The sequence below is a fragment of the Bos javanicus genome, chromosome 17 (genome assembly GCF_032452875.1).
Source record: "Bos javanicus breed banteng chromosome 17, ARS-OSU_banteng_1.0, whole genome shotgun sequence".
Lineage (NCBI taxonomy): Eukaryota > Metazoa > Chordata > Mammalia > Artiodactyla > Bovidae > Bos > Bos javanicus.
Genome location: NC_083884.1, coordinates 49,085,036 through 49,110,455, shown reverse-complemented (window position 1 = coordinate 49,110,455; position 25,420 = coordinate 49,085,036). Strand labels below are relative to the sequence as shown.

The window sequence follows — 25,420 nt, the reverse complement described above, 5'->3', positions numbered from 1 at the left end:
TCTTAATCACTGCACCACCAGGGAAGTCCCCAGGTGAGTCCTTTCTCCACATTATCTAGAGACGGGCAAACCTTTCATTCTCTGATTTGGGGGAACCATTCATTACTTTCCTTTGCTGCAACGTTTCCTTCACCAGCCTGTTGGATAAGCATGCTGCTGATGACTACTCTGAGGTGCCAGTTGTAGATCCCCAAGGACATAAGACATTAAAAAATCCTCTCCATGGCAGAGAAGGGTTAGCACCCCGAGTCTGCATCTTTCTTGAAGGTCTCTAAGGAAAAAACGAATGGAAGATTCCAGCAATGAAGCATCCAGCCTGCCCTCCCTAAAAAACCAACTGGCTTCCTGGGTAGGTGTCTAGTAACTCAGTCCCCACCTTGGGATAATAACATGCCTGCTCAGTGTTAAGAGAGGTCATGTAAATCAGTGGCTTTCAGCTAAGGATGTAGGGTTAACTACAGAAAATATTTGGCAATGTCTGGAGATATTTTTGGTTGTCACAACTGGGGAAGGATACTACTAGAAGCATACAGAACACTCCCTTTCCCCAAAGCAAAATAGTGTCTGTCCCAAACTATTAATAGGCCAAGGTTGAAAACCCCAGATATCAGTGAATGAAGGAGGGGACTTCAAGAGAAGGCTGTGATGAGCTGCTCTGAAGCACAGTTACTGACTTTCTACTGAGGACCACTGCTCATATCCACCCCATTTCCATTTGGGGCTGTCATCAGATTTCACATCCCAGACCCTCTGTTCTTGCACTTTCTATCCCAGCCTCACTGGGCTCATTGCTGCTCCTACAGCATGGGCCTATACTCTTTTCTAAGCTATGTAACAGATCTCAACAAGTTTGGCAGCCTACAGTAGCATCCATTCATTAGCTCAGGGTACCATGGGTCAGAATTCTCAGTAGGCCCAACTGAATTCTCAGCGCGGGTATCATGGGCTGGAGTCAGTGTATCAGCCAGGCTGGTCCTTGTCTGCAGGCTCTGGGGTTGATTCTGCTTCCAAGAACACTCACTTGGCTGAACTCACTTCTGGCGGCCTTAGGACTGGGGACCCTGTTTCCTTGCTGGCTGTCAGTCAGGGGTTACATTTGGCCACCCTCATTCCTTGGCTCATGGCCCCTTCCATCTTCAAAGCCAGAAACAGCTACCAAATCTCTCATGTAGAATCTCTCTGACATCTCCATCTGCCACCCATTGAAGAAAACTCTACTTTTAAAGGATTGGTGTGATGAGATCAGTTCAGTTCGGTTCAGTCGCTCAGTCGTGTCTGACTCTTTGTGATGCCATGAACTGCAGCACGCCAGGCTTCCCTGTCCATCACCAACTCCTGGAGTTTAACCAAACTCATGTCCATTGAGTCAGTGAAGCCATCCAATCATCTCATCCTCTGCCATCCCCTTCTCTTTCCACCTTCATTGTTTCCCAGCATCAAGGTCTTTTCAAATGAGTCAGCTCTTTGCATCAGGTGGCCAAAGTATTGGAGTTTCAGCTTCAACATCAGTCCTTCCAATGAACACTCAGGACTGATTTCCTTTAGGATGGACTGGTTGGATCTCCTTGCTGTCCAAGGGACTCTCAAGAGTCTTCTCCAACACCACAGTTCAAAAGCATCAATTCTTCAGCGCTCAGCTTTCTTTATAGTCCAACTCTCACATCCATACATGACTACTGGAAAAACCATAGCTTTGACTAGACGGACCTTTGTTCAAACCTCCCTAAACCTGGTTTAGGACTTCATGTTTTTGGCTGTGCTGAATCATCCTTGCTGCTCTTGGGTGTTCTCTAGCTTCGGGTATCAGGTCTAGAGTGGGCAGGCTCAGTAGTTGAGCAGCCAAGCTCAGATGCCCTGTGGCATGTGGGATCTTAGTTTTCCCGACCTAGGACTGAACCTGTGTCCCCTGCATTAGAAGGTGGATGCTTACCCACTGGACCACTCAGGGAAGTCCTTGGTCTGGGACTCGAATTCCCAACTGCAAAAGCCCTTCATGGCAAGGTTAGGGCTTAAGTAACCAGGGACAAGAATTGTGGGCAGCATCTTTAGAGTTCTACCTACCACGGAACCGTCACAATGAACTTTTCCTGCTGGAAATGACCATCCCTGGCCACCACCCGTTGTCCATTTGATTCTCCCACACCATCTCCCAGTCTTTTCAGAGCAGTCTCCCCCAGCCATCCTATTAAAAATTGCACCCCTTTATTTCATCCCATATTCTCTCCCCAGCTTTCTTTTTCCTCACAACTCTTGCCAGCATCTGACATGCTGTTTATTTTGCTTATGTTTTGGCGTAAAGTCTGTCTCTCCCAACTGGGATGTGAGTTTTCCAAATGAAAGAATGGGCTCATTGGATATTCCACACCAAGAATAGCAATTAGTTCTTGTGACACAGCCAATGGTGCTTGCCAAATGAGTAAGCATCATAATGGGTTAAAAAGGAGAAATCCAGATTTTTATATAGAAGCTTTGGATTTTATTTCCATGTTGGCCACTTGTGTTCATCTTCTGGGGCTGCACAAAAATGACCACGGACTGGGTGGCTTAAGTAACAGATGTGTTGTCTCAAAGTTCTGGAAACTGGAAGTCCAAAATCAAGGTAAAGGCAGGCTTGGTTCCTTCATAAGTGTTCTGAGGGATCACCTATGCCAGGCTTCTGTCCTTGGGTTATGGATGACCATCTCCATTTTCACATGGCATTCTCTCTGTATTTTCTTGTTCTTTAGTCACTAAGTCATGTCTGACTCTGGGACCCCATGGACTTTAGCCCACCAGGCTGCTCTGTCTACGGGATTCTCCAGGCAAGAATACTGGAGTGGATTGCCATTTCCTCCTCTATTGGGATCTTCCTTACCCAGAGATCAAACCTGGGTCTTTTGCTTGGCAGGCAGATTCTTTGCCACGAGCCACCTAGGAAGTCCCTCTCTCTGCATACTGTCTGTTATAAATTCCCCCTCCTTATAAGGGACCAATCATCTTGGATTAGTGTTCTTCCTAAGAACTATAACTGGATCACCTCTGTAAAGGCCATATCTCCATGTAAGGTCACATTCGAAGGTACTGGGGGTTACAATTTAACATGAATTTGTAGGGAAACGTACAGTTCAACCCATAGTAGCAGCTATTTATATTTTTCCTTTTCTACCTACTCTGAGGATCAGATTCAGCCCCTCGGCAGCCTTATAGGGCCAGAGACCAAGTGGTACCTTGCTCCCTCCCACAACCCCCACTCAAGACACACAGATACTCACACATGCCAGGATCTATCGCAGCATCTTCTAGAAGTACAATGGCTTTGAGAAGCTTCTAGAGAGTGCTTTTCACATGGTAATTAGAGCTGACCCTGAGATAGATGGCTTGGAAGATGGAAATTAGGCTTCCTGTGTTCAAAAATTTGTACTGAACATTGATTTTCTTTAAGGAACGTTTAATCATCCCTGTATTACACCTGAGTCGGGCACATTTTTGAATAGGGGAGGAAATGTTTAACCACTAGAAAATGTGATCGTATAATAGCATCAATTATAAACATGTGGTATACATGCGCCAGCTTAGGTACAGTCAGGCAGGATAGGAAGCACCACCAGGGCTGGTCCACACTTGAGTCCTGTGTTGATGCATCTCAGTATCCCAGTATCCAGGATGGCACCTGCTAGGAAAAGTCGGTCCTCAATATTAACATGATAGAGGAAAAGAACATGTCAGTGTTATTCAGAGCTGTCTCTGAAAATCCCCCACAACCAGCAGCAGCAGCCCTACACACTGGGGCAGGGGTAGGGGGCAGTGTCTGTGGACGACCAGTGAACTAAGGCCATCCCCTTGGGACAGATGATGAAAAAGAGCAAAGTCAATTGCATGACTTTCTCAAGGTCATGGAGCTCATCACAGCAGATGCAGGACCAGAAGCTGGGTTTCCTGCATCTGGTTCACTGCCTTCCCCTCCACACTGGATGCTGAAACAAAGGCTGCTCTCACATCACCATGGACCAAGGGCTCCGGCTCCTTCCCTAGAAACCAGGCATCCTCATGTTTTATCCTCTAAGCCCACTGTTCTAACACTGACTATCATTGCAAAACTTCTCATCCTGGGTGGGACCCAAATTCCTGCAACAGCTAGTTCTTTGAAGTAAATAGGAGCACCCATCGACCTCAGTAAAGAAAACACCTAATTAACAAGATTGGGCCCTTTAAAACCTGTGCCTTCCTCTCATCTCAGCAGCTCATCTCGCCACCCAAGTCAGAGATGAAACCAGCCTCTGCACCAGTCAACAAGAATCCTCCTATTTTCTTGAACCATGAAGTGGAAAGAACAATTTGTAGCTTCAGTGAAACCTCCAGTCTTGAGCAAAATTCAGATGCAGCAAAACCCAATTTCAAGTGAAGTCACATTTCATGAGGCAGTCCTTGTGGACAGTCGAGGTGGGAGGCATCCCTGCCTTAGGACAAAGGAGGGGCTTTTATATGCTAATGTGTCTTTAATCTTTGTCTCTTAAGCATACCTTGGCCTTCTCAGGGCCATGGTGGCAAGTATGTTTTAGCAAAATCATTTAGCAAATCATTTTAAGGTAAGACTTGGAAGAAGTTTCTAAAGAAAAAGTGCAGCTGCAGCTGATAAGCTCTTGCTGCTCTGTGTGTGATGCGAATTTGCGCACCCCGGGCCTGAAAGGTGGAGATGGGGTTTATCATCACTTCCCACCCTGCTGGTTCCCTTCTGGTAACCACCTTTGCTTGGCAAATTCTCAGTTCAGTTCACTTGCTCAGTTGTGTCCAACTCTTTGCAACCCTATGGACTGCAGCACGTCAGGCCTCCCTGTCCATCTCCAGCTCCTGGAGTTTACTCAAACTCATGTCCATCGAGTCGGTGATGCCATCTAACCATCTCATCCTCTGTTCCCTACTCCTCTCGCCTTCAATCTTTCCCAGCATCAGGGTCTTTTCAAATGTGAATTCTTCACATCAGGTGGCCAAAGTATCGGAATTTCAGCTTCAACATCAGTCCTTCCAATGAATATTCAGGACTGATTTCCTTTAGGATGGACTGGTTGGATCTCCTTGAAGTCCATGGGGCCCTCAAGAATCTTCTCCAACACCACAGTTCAAAAGCATCATTTCTTCAGCACTCAGCTTTCTTTATAGTTCAACTCTCACATCCATACATGACTACTAGAAAAACCATAGCTTTGACTAGATGGACCTTTGTTGGCAAAGTAATGTCTCTGCTTTTTAATATGCTATCTAGGTTGGCATAACTTTCCTTCCAAGGAGTAAGTGTCTTTTAATTTCATGGCTGCAGTCACCGTCTGCAGTGATTTTGGAGCCCAAAAAATAAAGTCTGACACTGTTTCCCCACCTATTTGCCATGAAGTAATGGGACCAGATGCCATAATCTTAGCATTCTGAATGTTGAGTTTTAAGCCAGCTTTATCACTCTTCTCTTTCACCTTCATCAAGAGGCTCTTTAGTTCTTCGTTTTGCCATAACCGTGGTGTCATCTGCATATATGAGGTTATTGATGTCTCTCCTGGCAATCTTAATTCCAGCTTGTGCTTCATCCCTTCCAGCATTTCTCATAATGTACTCTGTTCAGTTCAGTTCAGTCGCTCAGTCGTGTCTGACCCTGTGACCCCATGAATCGCAGCATGCCAGGCCTCCCTGTCCATCACCAACTCCCAGAGTTCACTCAGACTCACGTCCATCGAGTCAGTGATGCCATCCAGCCATCTCATCCTCTGTCGTCCCCTTCTCCTCCTGCATATACGTTAAATAAGCAGGGTTACAATATACAGCCTTGATGTATGCCTTTCCCGATTTGGAACCAGTCTGTTGTTCCATGTCCAGTTCTAACTGTTGCTTCCTGACCTACATACAGATTTCTCAAGAGGCAGGTCAGGTCGTCTGGTATTCCCACCTCTTTCAGAATTTTCCACAGTTTATTGTGATCCACACACTCAAAGGCTTTGGCATAGTCAATAAAGCAAAAGTAGATATTTTTCTGGAACTCTCTTGCTTTTTCCGTGATCCAGTGGATGTTGGCAATTTGATCTCTGGTTCCTCTGCTTCTTCTAAGTGCAGCTTGAACATCTGAAAGTTTACAGTTCATGTATTGTTGAAGTCTGGCTTGAAGAATTTTGAGCATTACTTTGCTAGCATGTGAGATGGGTGCAATTGTGCAGTAGTTTGAGCATTCTTTGGCATTGCCTTTCTTTGGGATTGGAATGAAAACTGACCTTTTCCAGTCCTGTGGCCACTGCTGAGTTTTCCAAATTTGCTGGTATATTGAGTGCAGCACTTTCACAGCATCATCTTTCAGGATTTGGAATAGCTCAACTGGAATTCCATCACCTCCACTAGCTTTGTTCGTAGTGATGTTTTCTAAGGCCCACTTGACTTTACATTTCAGGATGTCTGGCTCTAGGTGAGTGATCACACCATCGTGATTATCTGGGTCGTAAAGATCTTTTTTGTACAGTTCTTCTGTGTATTCTTGCCACCTCTTCTTAATATCTTCTGCTTCTGTTAGGTCCATACCATTTCTGTCCTTTATTGAGCCCATCTGCATGAAATGTTCCCTTAGTATCTCTAATTTTCTTGAAGGGATCTTTAGTCTTTCCCATTCTATTGTTTTCCTCTATTTCTTTGTACTGATCACTGAGGAAGGCTTTCTCATCTCTCCTTGCTATTCTTTGGAACTCTGCATTCAAATGGGTATATCTTTTCTTTTCTCCTTTGCCTTTTGCTTCTGTTCTTTTCATAGCTATTTGTAAGGCCTCCTCAGACAACCATTTTGCCTTTTTGCATTTCTTTTTCTTGGGGATGGGCTTGATCCCTGCTTTCTGTACAGTGTCACAAACCTCTGTCCATAGTTTCAGGCACTCTGTCTATCAGATCTAATCCCTTGAATCTATTTGTCACTTCCACTGTATAATCATAAGGAATTTGATTTAGGTCATACCTGAATGGTCTAATGGCTTTCCCTACTTTATGCAATTTAAGTCTGAATTTGGCAATAAGGAGTTCATGATCTGAGCCACAGTCAGCTCCTGGTCTTGTTTTTGCTGACTGTTTAGAGCTTCTCCATCTTTGGCTGCAAACAGTGTAATCAATCTGATTTTGGTGTTGACCATCTGGTGATGTCCATGTGTAGAGTCTTCTCTTGTGTTGTTGGAAGAGGGTGTTTACTATGACCAGCGTATTCTCTTGGCAAAACTCTGTTAACCTTTGCCCTGCTTCATTCTGTACTCCAAGGCCAAATTTGCCTGTTATTCCAGGTGTTTCTTGACTTCCTACTTTTGCATTCCAGTCCCCTATAATGGAAAGAACATCTTTTTTGGGTGTTAGTTCTAGAAAGTCTTGTAGGTCTTCATAGAACCATTCAACTTCAGCTTCTTCAGCATTACTGGTCAGGGCATAGACTTGGATTACTGTGGTATTGAATGGTTTGCCTTGGAAACAAACAGAGATCATTCTGTCATTTTTGAGATTGCATCCAAGTACTGCATTTTGGACTCTTTTGTTGACTATGATGGCTACTCCATTTCTTCTAAGGGATTCTTGCCCACAGTAGTAGATATAATGGTCATCTGAGTTAAATTCACCCATTCCAGTCCATTTTAGTTCGCTGATTCCTAAAATGTTGACGATCACTCTTGCCATCTCCTGTTTGACCACTTCCAAATTGCCTTGATTCATGGAGCTAACATTCCAGGTTCCTGTGCAATATTGTTCTTTACAGCATGGGACTTTACTTCCACCACCAGTCACATCCACAACTGGGTGTTGTTTTTGCTTTGGCTCTGTCTCTTCTTTCTTTCTGGAGTTATTTCTCCACTGATCTCCAGTAGCATATTGGGCACCTACCAGCCTGGGTAGTTCATCTTTCAGTGTCCTGTCTTTTTGCCTTTTCATACTGTTCATGGGTTCTCAAGGCAAGAATACTGAAGTAGTTTGCCATTTCCTTCACCAGTGGTCCATGTTTTGTCAGAACTCTCCACCATGACCCATCCATCTTGGGTGGACCTATACAGCATGGCTCATAGTGTCATTGAGTTAGACAAGGCTGTGGACCATGTGATCAGGTTAGCTTTCTGTGATTGTGGTTTTCAATCTGTCTGCCCTCTGATGAAGAAGGATAAAAGGCTTATGGAAGCTTCCTGATGGGAGAGACTGACTGAGGGGGAAACTTTGTCTTGTTCTGACGGGTGGGTCCATGCTCAGTAAATTTTGCCTGTTAATTATTCACAGCAATTTATCTCCTCCAACTTGTAAGGTTAGCAGGACAGGGCTGTGTGCATGTATAATTTTTTAAACTATTCCTTTCATAAGATAACTTTGCATGTAGTTTAAGAAATGAAATAATTCTGCAGAGTTTGTTGGTAAAAACTGTATCTAGCATTCTCAAAGTGGCAAAATTACAGGAATAGAGAACAGATCAGAGTCTGTGGGGGCTAAGTGGTGGGCGGGCATGACTATTAAGGAGTAACATCAGGGAGTGTCTTTATGGTGGTGGAATTCTTCTGTGTTCTGGTGTGGTGATGATTCCTTTAATCTACACATGTGATATGATTTTTATAGAACTACACCACTCCCCCCCAAAATGCAGGTGACGGATGTAGAGAACAGGTTTGTGGTTGCCAAGGGGGATGGGAATAGCAGAGGGATACATTGGGAGTTTAGGATTAGCAGATGCAAACTATCTGACACAGAACAGTAAGCAACAAGGTCCTACTGTATGGCACAGGGAACTCCATTCAGTATCCAGTGATAAACCATCATGGAAAAGAATGTGAAAAAGAATATATGCATATTTATATATCTATATTTATATATATATATATAGTACATAATGGAATCACTTTGTTATACAACAGATATTAACACCACATTGTAAACCAACTATACTTCAGTAAAATATTTTTATAAAAGTGCACATGAATACCAGTGACATGTAAACAGGGTGTGAACGTCAGTTCATAGCATGGTAGCAGCGTCAGTGTCCTGGTTTTGAAAATGTACTATGACCACGTATGAGAACATTACAGGGGGAAGCTGGGGGAAGGTGTATAAGAATTCTTTACTTCCTGTTAATCTCAAACTATCAACCTATTTCAAAATTACAAATTATTTTGCAAAAAAATACTGCAGTATGTTGTTCCCTTCTACAGCCTTTCTCCACATACAGAAGCAAAATTCCTACTTGTTTGGCATTTATGGCATCACTAAGCAACATAAGGTTGATCATTCTTCATTTTTAAAAATTTATTTCATTAAAGTGTTGTGTTACTTTCTGCTGCACAACAAAGGGATTTAGTTTTACATATATATACAATCTTTTTCATATTCTTTTTCATTATGGTTTATCGTAAGATGTTGTATAGAATTCCCTGTGCTCTGCAGTAAGACCTTGTTTTTTTTATTTATCTTATATACACTAGTTTGCATCTGCTAATCCCAATCTCCCAAACCATCCCTCCCTCATTCATTTGTTTAGCTTTAGGCAATAGCTATAAAATATTTCACTATGAAGAATAAGAATCTATCTTTTCTCCCCATCTTTTCTGTGTCTCCATCTCGCCATTAATACTTTTTATTTAGATTATCTAGATTAATAATCTGTTTAAAATATTATAAGTACGTGTACTAATCACAGTAAAACCAAGTATTAAATAATGATGACTGTTCTGCATAATAATGGTGTAGTCCCAAAATTAAAAACTAATTTGGTTTTATTATTTTTCTTCATTTTCTGTGTTTGGCTCTTATTTAGTCCCCAATCTCCATTATATCTCCATTCAAATATTTTCACATCGACTTTATAAGGAAATTTGCAGTTTCCTGGAGACATCATAGACAGACTCTTGTCCACGCTGGTGCTCAGCTATTATCCAGGACCTCTGTTCACCATGAACCTACTGTGCATCTCTGTCATGTTTTTTTTTATCTTCACTTCCTGGGTCTCACAATTTCTTTCTATATTTACCCCCTTGTTTGATGGAGCACATCCTCAAGTAGTTTTCTGAGCAAGGGTGTAAGAAGTCAATTTTTGGAGAACTTGCATATCCGAAATGTTTTCTTCATCAGTAGGCTGGATATCAAATGGTAGGTTGGAAATCATTTCCACTTTGATTTTTGAAGATTTTTAAAATTTTTCTTTCTCTAACTGTGGCAAGTAGGGGGCTACTCATTGTGGCGGCTTCCCTTGTTGCAGAGAATGTGTTCTAGGAAGGATGGGCTTCAGTAGCTGTGGCACACAGGCTTGGTTGACGTGCAGCATGTGGGATCTTCCCAGACCAGGGATCCAAGCCATGTCCCCTGCATTGGCAGGTGGGTTCTTAACCACTGGACCACCAGGGAACTCCTGAAGGTATTTTTGATCACCTTCTAGTTCCCAGAGTGACTGTGGTGAATCTTGTATCCATTCTGATGCCTGATCCTTTCTCGGTCCGGAGGACTGCAGAATTCACCTATCTGTATTCAGTGTCCTGAGCTGTATCGGTCCTCTGTCTTGGGTTCATCACCCAGTTAGACCTTCCTATTTGGACACTACTATCCTTTCATTTGGGTAAATTTCTTTAAATTACTGCATTGGTGATTCCTGCTCTCCCTTTTGTGTGTTTTTATATTGCTCAGATGTTGAACCTCAAAGTAATTCTCTTCCATTTCTTTTTTTTTTTTCTACTTCCTTAAACATATGTCTTCAACTCTATCCATCAACCGTTCCACTGACTTTCCATTTCTGTGTGTGTTAGTCGCTCAGTCGTGTTCGACTCTGTGCAGCCTCACAGACTGTAGCCCACCAGGCCCCTCTGCCCATGGGATTCTCCAGGCAAGAATATTGGAGTGGGTTGCCATTTCCTTCTCCAATTCTGCTATACTATTTTTTAATTTCCAAGGGCTCATTTCTTTCCCCTTTTGGGTTTACTAGATAGCAGTCTGTTTTTGTTTCAGGACTGCAGTATCTTCTCTGATGGCTCTGTGAATGTGAACAATTGTGTATTTTGCTAATTTTGGTCTTTCCTGCATAGGCTATATTTTCTACAGATTTCTTTTGCTTTCTTTCTTTTTTTTTTTTTTTACTTTGTTCCCTGTGTCATGTAGAAACTTTTCTCAGAGTCCTAAGCTTCTTGATTCTTGTTTGCTCATGTAAAGAAAAAATGAGGGCCTAAAAATCCATTAGAAGCTCTGAGTCCATGAGTGGGGCTTGCTGACTACAAGCTTTACTGAACAGCAACCTGGCTGGCTGGTTGGAGAGGCTGCAGGACCAGTACCTGATGATCTAGAATATGGTATTTCTCCCAGAGGGTGAAAGTCCGGCTTTGGGGACCAAGTCCCAGGAATCTCTGTGTTTGGTGTGCACTGTGTCACGTGACTCCACACATGTTTTGGGGCATGGTAACCCGAGTCTCGGGTCTTCATGGTCCCTCAGGCCTGATGGGAAGTCTGGCAGCCACCCTGTTAGAGGGAAACAGAAGGGCATTTGTATCTGGCTTCTTCGTAAACACACTTTTCGCTAATCCTCCATATTTTAGCCCTCATAGACTCCCACTTTTAGTGGTCCCACTGAGACGGGGAGATTTCATGGTCTAAACTCTATCAGTCCTTAGCTATTCTCGCCGACAGCTCACAACTTAGTTTGGAAGTTCAGCTGATGATTTCACCCCGTTGGACATCAGCGTTCAGGTCTCCAAGTCATTTACATTTGCTGCATCTCTCCTCCTTATCTTCCTGGGTCTTTAAAAATAGTCCCCTCGTACTGCCCTAGTGGTCCAGTGGGTAAGACTCTGCCTGCCAGTGCAGGGGACATGAGTTCGGTCCTTGGTCCAGAAAGATCACACAGGCCAGGGGACAGTCGAGCCTGTGTGCCAACTACTGAAACTCACATGTCCTGGAGCCCATGCTCCACAAGAGAAGCTACTGCCATGAGTAGCCCACACACAACTAGAGAGTCGCCCCCTCACGGCAACCAGAGAAAGCCCACATGCAGCAATGAAGACTCGGTGCCACCAAAAATGAACAAGATAAAATAAAAAAATTTTTTAAATAAAATAAAAATAAAAATAGTCCCCTCAACTTCCCTTTAAATGGAATTTGGGAAGAAAGGAAAAGTAGGTATTTGCGTTCAATCTGCTGCTTTTCTCACCAGTTTATTGATGGGAAGACTGAGGTTCAGAAAGGCTAAGAGATGTGGCCAAAACAACAATTCTAAGAGAAGCACTTTGTCTTTTTAAAAAGTCCATGGATAGTGTATTCAGCTGAGCTTATTTCCAGAGGAGACCTGGCAGGTCACATGAAGCAGGTCAGGGACCTCCCTGGAGCAATACAACAATAACATTTATTAAGTGCTTGTTGTATACCTGGCACTGTTCTGATTTCTTTATATATGTTATTAATAATACATTTCATCATCACAACAGCTTTATAGCATAGGTTACTATTAACATATCCATTTACAGAGGAAAAAATAAGACACAAAGAGTTTATTATTTATCCAAAGTCACATAGCTACAAAGTGGAGAAAGCAGCGTGTGCACCTCCACCAGGGGTTCTGAACCTGGGCACATTGAGCACTTGGAACTTGTTAACTCGTGTTGGGGGACACTGTTCTGTGCCTTGGGAGGCTCTTTTAGCTGCTCCCTAGATGCCAGCCCTACCCCCATAGTTGAGACAACCAAAGATGTCTCCAGACATCAGCATGTGGTCCCTGCAGGACATAGCCACCCCTGATTGAGAATGACTAGCCTGTGCAGACGTGCTTTTCTCCTGACCCCTTGGCTGTGCTACTCCTTGGTTTGGGGGTCTGTTGGGGGGCCCTCTTCCCTCATCAGATCTGAACAGCAAATTCCACGATTCCTGGGTCTGTGGGAAGATCCCCGCCCACTCCAATCACCAATCCTCATCCTACCCCTCTAGGACCCCTTGTCTGTGGGTGCCACTGGATATGAAATAAAAGAAGAAAAATGAAAAGGCAGGGCGCTCAGCTGAGTGGAGCATGGGCGCATTTGGAAAGGCCGAGTCATTAATCTCTCGGTTCTCTCTCTCTTGCCCTCTTCATCTCCGCAGAGCCAAGGTGAAGAAGGGGGTGAACATCCTGAGCACGCGGACCAGCGAGCCTCGGCAGTGGGACGTCAAGCAGGAGATGGGGAACGGAGGCAAACACGCCACCACCGCTGTGGTGTGCCAGCGACTGGCGCCAGGCGCGCGCAACAGGTAAGAGGGAGGGGCTCCCTCTCGATTGGCAACCCAGGCTCCCAAGACCCGTTCTCCACCTAAGAGCCCTGCCTTAGACTCACGTTAACCACTGCTTAGTCGAGCTGTCACACCTTGGTTCGACAATCTGGAGACACTTAACATCACCAGCAGGACCTTTTGGCATCTCTGGTAGGAAGGGCAGGGCCCTGATTCCCAGGGTCTCTCCTCTTCGGGTTTTGAAACAGAGATTAGCTTGCAAGGTCTAGTCTGCTTTGTTCAGGCTCATTCATTCTCCTCATATACACTCATGTCCTGGAGGCTGTGGCATCTCCAGTTGCCCTTGCTTATCAGAGGCTGCTTTCTTACAACATGTTCGCCCTTTGTGCAAAGTGTGTGATTCTGTGATTTATACTAAGAAATACATATTTGGTCTTTGTGCCTGTTCCTGGCACAGAGCTCTGAAAACCCTTGGACTTTACAAGGATGAGAACATCAAAGTGACTCTTGTTTATGTCAATAAGGTGACTTTTGGAAAGCCTCCTAGTTCACCTTAAGATGCAGGCTGGTTGCCAAGGGAACCAAGGCTGTGATTAGAAGCCTGGAGTATTCAGCCCCACCTCCTGGCCTCCTGGGTGGAGAGGGGGACTGAAGACTGAGTTCAGTAGCCAGTGGCCAATATGAGTTAATCAATGGTGCTCATGGAATGAAGCCTCTTTAAAAACAAAACAAAAGACTGAGTTTGGAGAGCTTCCGGGGTGGTGATCAGGTGGAGACTCAGGGACAGTAGCGCCTGGAGAGGGCCTGGAAACTTGCCCATACCTCGCTCTGTGCGTGTCTTTCATCTGGCTATTCCTGAGTTATAGGCTTTCATAATAACCAGTATTTTAGTAAGCGAAGTGTTTCTCTGAGTTCTGTGAGCCACTCTAGCTAATTAAAGGAACCCAAGGAGGGGGTCATGGGATCCTTCGATCTATAATAGATCGGTCAGAAGCATAGGTAACAAGTTGGGCTTGCAGTTGGCATCTGAAGGTGGGAGTGGTCTCATGGAACTGAGCCCTCAACCTTTGGGATCAGACACTGTCAGTAGAGAGTGTCAGAATTGAGTTGAATTGTAGGACAGCCAGCTGGTCAGAGAATTGTGTAGTGGTGGTGGAAAAAAAGACACACATCAGAACTGGTGTCAGGATCATAAAGGATTAGACTTAGTCTTCAGTGAAGAGGAATATAAAAATGAAAGGTGACTCTCAGTGGCAACAATGCATAAAGGATGCTCTGTGAGCTTCTAGATAGACATCCTGGATTATTATTTAACATAATTGCTTTCCCTGTATAAAATCAACACTTACTCATCTGAGAATATTTGTGAAAATAGTTAGACAAGAAACTAAAATGATGTATCAGTATCTCTTCTACCTAGGGACTTCCCAGGTGATGCTAATGGTGATGAACCGAACTGCTAATGCAGGAGACGTAAGAGACATGGGTTCGGTCCCATGTCTTGATCGGGAAGATCCCCTGGGGGAGGCATGGCAACCCACTTCAGTATTCTTACCTGGAGTATTCTACAGACAGAGGAGCCTGGTGGTCTACAGTCCATAGGGTCGTGTAGAGTCAGACACAACTGAAGTGACTTAATATGCACACACGCATCACTTCTACCTAAGGATAATCCACTGCTAATATGTTGGTTCATTTTCTTCCCACATATTATACATAGATAACATCTGTGTATAATAAATATGTAGTAGATTTATTTTTTTTAACAAATCTGGTATCATAGTATATATCCTGTTGCTTAATATCTTAAACATTTCATACACACACACACACACACACACACGCACACATTGTGTGTGCTCAGTCACTCAGTAGTGTCTGACTCTGCAGCCCTGTGGACTGTAGCCCACCTCTGTCCATGGGATTCTCCAGGCAGAAATACCAGAATGAATTGACATGCCCTTCTTCAGGGGATCTTCCTGACCCAGAAATCAAACTTGCATCTCTTGCATCTCCTGCATCAGCAGGTGAATTCTTTACCATCAGTGCCACCATGGCCAATATGTATATATTTATATATAAATATATAGTCGACTTGTCCATTTCTTTTTTGCTTAAGGTGGCTTCTTCGACTTGTCCATTTCTCTTTTGCTTAAGGTGGCTTCTTCGACTTGTCCATTTCTCTTTTGCTTAAGGTGGCTTCTTAGAATCAAAAAGTTTGATTGTGTTTTAGGGCTCTTGATACAGTCTGTCATCGTGTTTTCTTGATGGGATTAACTATATATATATATATATATATTGCCCATGCCATGCAACATGTGGGATCTTTGTCCCCAACCAGGGATCAAACCCCTGCCCCCTGCAAGTCCCTAAATTTCACTTATATTGATAACATCTTCCTTTGACATTATTTCCTCAAAAAACTTTTAAGATTCCATCACATAGATTTCAGAGAAGGTAATGGTAACCCACTCCAGTACTCTTGCCTGGAAAATCCCATGGATGGAGGAGCCTGGTGGGCTGCCATCTATGGGGTCGCACAGAGTCAGACATGACTGAAGCGACTTAGCAGCAGCAGCACATAGATTTAACTCTACATTAATCACGATATCCATATTTGAGGATATTTAACTTGTTTCCAAGTTGGATTCTTATAGATAATGCAGCACTAAACTACCTTCCTGGAGAAGGCAATGGCAACCCACTCCATCACTCTTGCCTAGAGAATTCCATGGACAGGGGAGCCTGGTAAAGCTACTGTCCATGGGGTCACACAGAGTCAGACACAACTGAAGCGACTTAGCATGCATGCATGCAAACTACCTTCCACAGGCAGGAGACAACTTGTCCACTTTTGTTTTGCTTAAGGTGGCTTCTTAGACTCAAAAAGTTTGATCATTTTTTAGTGATGCAGTCTGTCAGCATCTTTTCTTGAAGGGATTAGCACTATAGGAAGAAATATCCAGTTCCATTATTGGACATATTTTCTTCAGTGAATACGCCAAGGCTGCCAAGAAAAACTCTGCAAATGCTCCACTTCATTGAGAAACACCCAGTTCTTTTACTTGTAAAACTTCTTCCTCCATCCTGCCTTCATTGTGCAGCCAAAAAACACATCTGGTGTCCTGAACAGCTTACTAGATCAAACACCAGCCTTCACCATCATGCTCCCAAGAAAGATTCTTAGTACATCTGGGGGTGAGGGTTGGGTGTCCAAATGTCTCAACTTGTGAAAACATGGTCAGAAGGAGATGTGTGCATGGGTCCCTTGCTCTAAGCAGAAGAACAGAAATTGAATTAAATCTCCTGAATCAAATGCACATAAAATCTAATTAACCCCACAAGATTAGTGTTGATTATGCAGATTAAATGGAATGTGTTCATTAGCAGGCAGTGGATTTATGTATGTAAATAGCCCTTTTTATTTATTTATTTATTTTAACTTTATTTTATTTTTAAACTTTACGTAATTGTATTAGTTTTGCCAAATATCAAAATGAATCCGCCACAGGTATACATGTGTTCCCCATCCTGAACCCTCCTCCCTCCTCCCTCCCCATACCATCCCTCTGGGTCGTCCCAGTGCTCTAGCCCCAAGCATCCAGTATCGTGCATCAAACCTGGACTGGCATCTCGTTTCATACATGATATTTTACATGTTTCAATGCCATTCTCCCAAATCTTCCCACCCTCTCCCTCTCCCATAGAGTCCATAAGACTGTTCTATACATCAGTGTCTCTTTTGCTGTCTCGTACACAGGGTTATTGTTACCATCTTTCTAAATTCCATATGTATGTGTTAGTATACTGTATTGGTGTTTTTCCTTCTGGCTTACTTCATTCTGTATAATAGGCTCCAGTTTCATCCACCTCATTAGAACTGATTCAAATGTTTTCTTTTTAATGGCTGAGTAATACTCCATTGTGTATATGTACCACAGCTTTCTTTATCCATTCATCTGCTGATGGACATCTAGGTTGCTTCCATGTCCTGGCTATTATAAACAGTGCTGCGATGAACATTGGTGTACAGGTGTCTCTTTCCCTTCTGGTTTCCTCAGTGTGTATGCCCAGCAGTGGGATTGCTGGATTCTAAGGCAGTTCTATTTCCAGTTTTTTAAGGAATCTCCACACTGTTCTCCATAGTGGCTGTACTAGTTTGCATTCCCACCAACAGTGGAAGAGGGTTCCCTTTTCTCCACACCCTCTCCAGCATTTATTATTTGTAGACTTTTGGATCGCAGCCATTCTGACTGGTGTGAAATGGTACCTCATAGTGGTTTTGATTTGCATTTCTCTGATAATGAGTGATGTTGAGCATCTTTTCATGTGTTTGTTAGCCATCTGTATGTCTTCTTTGGAGAAATGTCTATTTAGTTCTTTGGCCCATTTTTTGATTGGGTCATTTATTTTTCTGGAGTTGAGCTGTAGGAGTTGCTTGTATATTTTTGAGATTAGTTGTTTGTCAGTTGCTTCATTTGCTATTATTTTCTCCCATTCTGAAGGCTGTCTTTTCACCTTGCTAATAGTTTCCTTTGATGTGCAGAAGCCTTTAAGGTTAATTAGGTCCCATTTGTTTATTTTTGCTTTTATTTCCAATATTCTGGAAGGTGGGTCATAGAGGATCCTGCTGTGATGTATGACAGAGAGTGTTTTGCCTATGTTCTCCTCTAGGAGTTTTATAGTTTCTGGTCTTACGTTTAGATCTTTAATCCATTTTGAGTTTATTTTTGTGTATGGTGTTAGAAAGTGTTCTAGTTGCATTCTTTTACAAGTGGTTGACCAGATTTCCCAGCACCACTTGTTAAAGAGATTGTCTTTAATCCATTGTATATTCTTGCCTCCTTTGTCAAAGATAAGGTGTCCATATGTGCGTGGATTTATCTCTGGGCTTTCTATTTTGTTCCATTGATCTATATTTCTGTCTTTGTGCCAGTACCATACTGTCTTGATAACTGTGGCTTTGTAGTAGAGCCTGAAGTCAGGCAGGTTGATTCCTCCAGTTCCATTCTTCTTTCTCAAGATTGCTTTGGCTATTCGAGGTTTTTTGTATTTCCATACAAATTGTGAAATTACTTGTTCTAGCTCTGTGAAGAATACTTTTGGTAGCTTGATAGGGATTGCATTGAATCTATAAATTGCTTTGGGTAGTATACTCATTTTCACTATATTGATTCTTCCAATCCATGAACATGGTATATTTCTCCATCTATTAGTGTCCTCTTTGATTTCTTTCACCAGTGTTTTATAGTTTTCTATATATAGGTCTTTAGTTTCTTTAGGTAGATATACTCCTAAGTATTTTATTCTATCCGTTGCAATGGTGAATGGAATTGTTTCCTTAATTTCTCTTTCTGTTTTCTCATTATTAGTGTATAGGAATGCAAGGGATTTCTGTGGGTTGATTTTATATCCTGCAACTTTACTATAGTCATTGATTAGTTCTAGTAATTTTCTAGTGGAGTCTTTAGGGTTTTCTGTGTAGAGGATCATGTCATCTGCAAATAGTGAGAGTTTTACTTCTTCTTTTCCAATTTGGATTCCTTTTATTTCTTTTTCTGCTCTGATTGCTGTGGCCAAAACTTCCAAAACTATATTGAATAGTAATGGTGAAAGTGGGCACCCTTGTCTTGTTCCTGACTTTAGAGGAAATGCTTTCAATTTTTCACCATTGAGGATAATGTTTGCTGTGGGTTTGTCATATATAGCTTTTATTATGTTGAGGTATGTTCCTTCTATTCCTGCTTTCTGGAGAGTTTTTATCATAAATGGGTGTTGAATTTTGTCAAAGGCTTTCTCTGCATCTATTGAGGTAATCATATGGTTTTTATTTTTCAATTTGTTAATGTGGTGTATTACATTGATTGATTTGTGGATATTGAAGAATCCTTGCATCCCTGGGATAAAGCCCACTTGGTCATGGTGTATGATCTTTTTAATGTGTTGTTGGATTCTGATTGCTAGAATTTTGTTAAGGATTTTTGCATCTATGTTCATCAGTGATATTGGCCTGTAGTTTTCTTTTTTTGTGGGATCTTTGTCAGGTTTTGGTATTAGGGTGATGGTGGCCTCATAGAATGAGTTTGGAAGTTTACCTTCCTCTGCAATTTTCTGGAAGAGTTTGAGCAGGATAGGTGTTAGCTCTTCTCTAAATTTTTGGTAGAATTCAGCTGTGAAGCCGTCTGGAACTGGGCTTTTGTTTGCTGGAAGATTTTTGATTACAGTTTCAATTTCCGTGCTTGTGATGGGTCTGTTAAGATTTTCTATTTCTTCCTGGTCCAGTTTTGGAAAGTTGTACTTTTCTAAGAATTTGTCCATTTCTTCCATGTTGTCCATTTTATTGGCATATAATTGCTGATAGTAGTCTCTTATGATCCTTTGTATTTCTGTGTTGTCTGTTGTGATCTCTCCATTTTCGTTTCTAATTTTATTGATTTGATTTTTCTCCCTTTGTTTCTTGATGAGTCTGGCTAATGGTTTGTCGATTTTATTTATCCTTTCAAAGAACCAGCTTTTGGTTGTGTTGATTTTTGCTATGGTCTCTTTTGTTTCTTTTGCATTTATTTCTGCTCTAATTTTTAAGATTTCTTTCCTTCTACTAACCCTGGGGTTCTTCATTTCTTCCTTTTCTAGTTGCTTTAGGTATAGAGTTAGGTTATTTATTTGACTTTTTTCTTGTTTCTTGAGGTGTGCCTGTATTGCTATGAACTTTCCCCTTAGGACTGCTTTTACCGTGTCCCACAGGTTTTGGGTTGTTGTGTTTTCATTTTCATTCGTTTCTATGCAAATTTTGATTTCTTTCTTGATTTCATCTGTGATTTGTTGGTTATTCAGCAGCGTGTTGTTCATCCTCCATATGTTGGAATTTTTAATAGTTTTTCTCCTGTAATTGAGATCTAATCTTACTGCATTGTGGTCAGAAAAGATGCTTGGAATGATTTCTATTTTTTTGAATTCACCAAGGCTAGCTTTATGGCCCAGGATGTGATCTATCCTGGAGAAGGCTCCATGTGCGCTTGAAAAAAAGGTGAAATTCATTGTTTTAGGATGAAATGTCCTATAGATATCAATTAGGTCTAACTGGTCTATTGTATCGTTTAAAGTTTGTGTTTCCTTGTTAATTTTCTGTTTAGTTGATCTATCCATAGGTGTGAGTGGGGTATTAAAGTCTCCCACTATTATTGTGTTATTGTTAATGTCTCCTTTCATACTTGTTAGCATTTGTCTTACATACTGCGGTGCTCCCGTGTTGGGTGCATATATATTTATAATTGTTATATCTTCTTCTTGGATTGATCCTTTGATCATTATGTAGTGACCTTCTTTGTCTCTTTTCACAGCCTTTGTTTTAAAGTCTATTTTATCTGATATGAGTATTGCTACTCCTGCTTTCTTTTGGTCCCTATTTGCATGGAAAATCTTTTTCCAGCCCTTCACTTTCAGTCTGTATGTGTCCCCTGTTTTGAGGTGGGTCTCTTGTAGACAACATATGTAGGGGTCTTGTTTCTGTATCCATTCAGCCAGTCTTTGTCTTTTGGTTGGGGCATTCAACCCATTTACGTTTAAGGTAATTACTGATAAGTATGATCCCGTTGCCATTTACTTTATTGTTTGGGGTTCGAATTTATACACTGTTTTTGTGTTTCCTGTCTAGAGAATATCCTTTAGTATTTGTTGGAGAGCTGGTTTGGTGGTGCAGAATTCTCTCAGCTTTTGCTTGTCTGAAAAGCTTTTGATTTCTCCTTCATACTTGAATGAGATCCTTGCTGGGTACAATAATCTGGGCTGTAGATTATTTTCTTTCATCATTTTAAGTATGTCTTGCCATTCCCTCCTGGCTTGAAGAGTTTCTATTGAAAGATCAGCTGTTATCCTTATGGGAATTCCCTTGTGTGTTATTTGTTGTTTTTCCCTTGCTGCTTTTAATATTTGTTCTTTGTGTTTGATCTTTGTTAATTTGATTAATATGTGCCTTGGGGTGTTTCGCCTTGGGTTTATCCTGTTTGGGACTCTCTGGGTTTCTTGGACTTGGGTGATTATTTCCTTCCCCATTTTAGGGAAGTTTTCAACTATTATCTCCTCAAGTATTTTCTCATGGTCTTTCTTTTTGTCTTCTTCTTCTGGAACCCCTATGATTCGAATGTTGTAGCATTTAATATTGTCCTGGAGGTCTCTGAGATTGTCCTCATTTCTTTTAATTCATTTTTCTTTTATCCTCTCTGATTCATTTATTTCTACCATTCTATCTTCTAATTCACTAATCCTATCTTCTGCCTCTGTTATTCTACTATTTGTTGCCTCCAGGGTGTTTTTAATTTCATTTATTGCATTATTCATTATATATTGACTCTTTTTTATTTCTTCTAGGTCCTTGTTAAACCTTTCTTGCATCTTCTCAATCCTTGTCTCCAGGCTTAAATAGCCCTTTTAAAAAAAAGGTTTATTTTCATTTATTTATGGCCGTGCTGGGTCTTCTTTGCTGCACTCAGGCTTTCTTTAGTTGCAGCAAGTGGAGGCTACTCTCTAGTTGCAGTGTCCAGGCTTTTCACTGTGGTGGCTTCTCTTGTGGAGGACAAAGATCTAGAACACAGGCTCAGTGGTTGTGGCACACAGGCTTAGCTGTCCTGCAGCATGTGGAATCTTCCCAGACCAGGGATTAACCCATGGCCCTTGCATTGACAGGAGGAATCTTACCACTTTGCCACCTGGGAAACTGTGAGGATATCTCACTAGGCTATAATCACAGTGTCGGTCAGGCTTGGCTGGTCTCATCTGAAGGCTCAGGAATCCACTCCCTAGTTCATGTGGCTGTTGGGAGGATTCAGGTTCAAGGATTGTTGGACAGAGGACATCAGTGTCTTGTTCCTTACTGGGCATCCCTCTCCATCAGGGCAAGCACATGGAATGACGCAGGGAGAAAGAAAATGCCAGCAAAGGGAAGTCATAGTATTTTATAACCTAATCTTGCAAGTGACATATTGGTTGTGTCTTATTTCATTAGCGATCTGGGCTCCATTCAAGGGGAGGTAATGACCAAGGAGAGAGTGGATGAGTACCAGGAGATGGGGATGACTGGGAGTCATTTCACACTGCCTGTCTCACCTCAAATACTCTGCAAATTGGAGAGGACTTGTCTGTGAACTCTCCCAGGGCAGAAGGAAAGAATTGAATATGCAGAGGTAAAGCATGATGGCATTCCAGGCAGAGGAGGAAGATGGCAAATGTTTAGATGTGTGAGGGTGAGTGATGGTCCTGGGCTGGAAGTAACACCATAAGGAGTTTCAGGGGTTAGTCTGGAAAGGTAAGCTTGGCCCTCTCATGGCAGGATGTGAATTACAGACCCATAGTTTAACCTCTCATTTTCTCAGTTTTTTATCTCCTACCCTAATCTTCCAATTGATTTACTCTTTCAATTCGACTTAAGCTAGTTGATTAAAAGGGAAATTTTATGGTTCTACCTGTATTAGTGAGAGTTCTTAAATGTTCCTAAAGTGGTGATCCCGACTTATTTCAGCAGAAGAGGGATTTATTCAAAGGATATTGCAGGGAAGGCTGTAGAATCAGCTTAGAAAATGGTCAACACCAGCGGAATCTTAGCAATAGCCAAAAACTTGTCCCAAATCGTACTTTATCATGTACCACTTAGACCACTACACGAGAGTTTTCTCTTTTATAGTGTTTATTTTCTTTTATTTATTTTGCTGTGCCGGCTCTTAGTTGTGGCACACAGGATCTTTAATTGCAGCATGCGGGATCTAGTTCCCTTACCAGGGATTGAACCCAGGCCTACTGCATTGGAAGCTTGGAGTCTTAACCACTGAACCACCAGGTAAGTCCCAAGAGTTTTCTTTAAATTGTCTATTTATTGCTCTGGTTTTTAAAAGTTTCCCTTCATTCTTAGTAATAATGACCTTGAAATTGTATACTTAAGTTAGTTTCAATATGCATTACAGTAAGTACAAAACTATAAGAATTGTTAAAAGTCATTTCCTTGGTGATTAGAACAGGGGCATAATTTATGCATATTCTTATCATAATAGGAAATATAGCCAGTGAGTCACCCCGTGTGGTGGTCACTGCCCTGTTCTGGTTCCTCTTGAAACGTTTACACTGCCTCTCTGCACCTATGTGAGTGTATTAGTCAGCTCTTGCTGTAACAAACTGGGTATTACAGCACAAACTGTTACACCACAAACTGAGTGGCTTATACAGCATACATTTATCCTTTTACCCTTCTAGAGGCCAAAAGTCCGAGATCAAGGTGCTGTTAATGTTGGTTTCTGGCGAGCCCTCTCTTCCTGACCTTCTTGCCTTGTCCTTACATGGTCTCTCCACTGCGTGTCCATTTGGAAAGAGAGAGAGCTCAGATGTCGCTTCCTCTTCTTGTTGGGACACTAGTCTGGTCAGGTTGGGACCCTATCCTTATAACTCCATGTAGCCTTAATTATATGTATCTTTCAAGGTTTGTTAAACAAGGAGCTGATTTATTTCAGATTTCCCAATAACATTTGATACAGTGTAAGTTCTACATCTAAAGTGTGTCCAGAATTTTTCCCTTCTGCCTCCTATTTTTTTTTTGTGGCAAAATATACATAACATAAAATTTGCTACTTTAACCATTTTAAGAGTAGAATTCTGTGTCATTAGATGCATCACATTGTTGTGTAATTATTACCACTGTCCAGCTCTAGAACTTTTCCATTTTTCCAAACTGGAAACTCTATGCCCGTTAAACAATCATTCCCCACTTCCTCTTCCCCACAACCCTGGCAACCCTTGTTCTACTTTGACTCTCTGAATTTGACTATTCTAGATGCCTCATATAGGTGGAATCACACAATATTTGTCCTTGTGTGCTGGGTTATTTCATTTAGCATAATCTCTTTAAGGGTCATCCATATTACTGCTGCTGCTGCTAAGTCGCTTCAGTCATGTCCGACTCTGTGTGACCCCATAGACGGCTACCCACCAGCCTCCCCCGTCCCTGGGATTCTCCAGGCAAGAACACTGGAGTGGGTTGCCATTTCCTTCTCCAATGCATGAAAGTGAAACGTGAAAGTGAAGTTGCTCAGTTGTGTCCAACTCCTATGACCCCATGGATTGCAGCCTACCGGGCTCCTCTGTCCATGGGATTTTCCAGGCAAGAGTACTGGAGTGGGTTGCCATTGCCTTCTCCCCACTGTATGATATATGTGTACATATCATTGATTCACTTCATTGTACAGCAAAAGCTAACACAACATTGTAAAGCAACTCTGTGCATGCATGCTAAATTTCTTCAGCTATGTCTGACTCTTCATGACCCTAAGGACAGTAGACTGCCAGGCTCCTCTGTCCATGGAGCTCTCCAAACAAGAATACTTCAGTGGGTTGCTGTGCCCTCCTCCAGGGGATCTTCCCAATCTAGGGATCAAACCCGTGGCTCCTGCGTTATAGGTGGATTCTTTACTGCTGAGCCACCAGGGATGCCCAAAGTAACTATAAACTCTCCCCCAGAAAAACCATGAGTTAATTACATTTTTAAAACCCTATCTGTAAATGCAGTTACATTGAAGTTTAGGGTACCCACATATGAATGTTGCAGTTGGGAGACACAATTCCATCTGTAACACTTGATCTAAAAGCCTGCACCTGCATCCTTCAGATCGGTACCTGGAGCCCCTGGGACCCTTTTGCATACTCATGAAGATTTCTGGGAAACCATGGGAGTTTTCTTCTTCCTGGGGCAGACCTTGCAAATGATGGGTGAATGTGGAGCATGAAAGCCAAGCTCCCTTTCCCCTGGTACAGAGAACTCCGAATGGTGACTGATAGCCAGGGCTCCCACAGGAGCAGAATAAGGCTGGGACTTTTCCTGAAATCATACCTTTCCCTTGCATGAATTGTTCCCCTCTCTCTTACCAGTTTTTCCTGGAAAAACTTCCCTTCTCCATCACTTACAAGTGAATCCTCATCTTAGGGTTTGCTTCTAACAAACCCAACTTGCGATTCTCAGAAATGTAAAGGCCCCTGCTTCTTTTCCTGGGGGAACAACCTCCTCTATGTACAGTTGGGGAGAAGGCAATGGCAGCCCACTCCAGTACTCTTGCCTGGAAAATCCCATGGACAGAGGAGCCTGGTGGGCTCTGCAGTCCCTGAGGTCACTAAGAGTTGGGCACAACTGAGCGGCTTCACTTTCACTTTTCACTTTCCTGCATTGGAGAAGGAAATGGCAGCCCACTCCAGTGTTCTTGCCTGG

At 42.3% G+C, this 25,420-nt stretch overlaps 1 protein-coding gene across 1 annotated transcript in view; it reads left to right on the top strand.

Moving 5' to 3' along the window:
* Window positions 1-25,420, top strand: part of TMEM132C (transmembrane protein 132C) — a 454,537-nt gene that overhangs the window by 268,093 nt on the left and 161,024 nt on the right. The window contains exon 3 of the mRNA XM_061384531.1: window positions 13,057-13,203. Coding sequence (XP_061240515.1) covers window positions 13,057-13,203 — 147 coding nt within the window. The remainder of the gene's footprint in view (window positions 1-13,056; window positions 13,204-25,420) is intronic.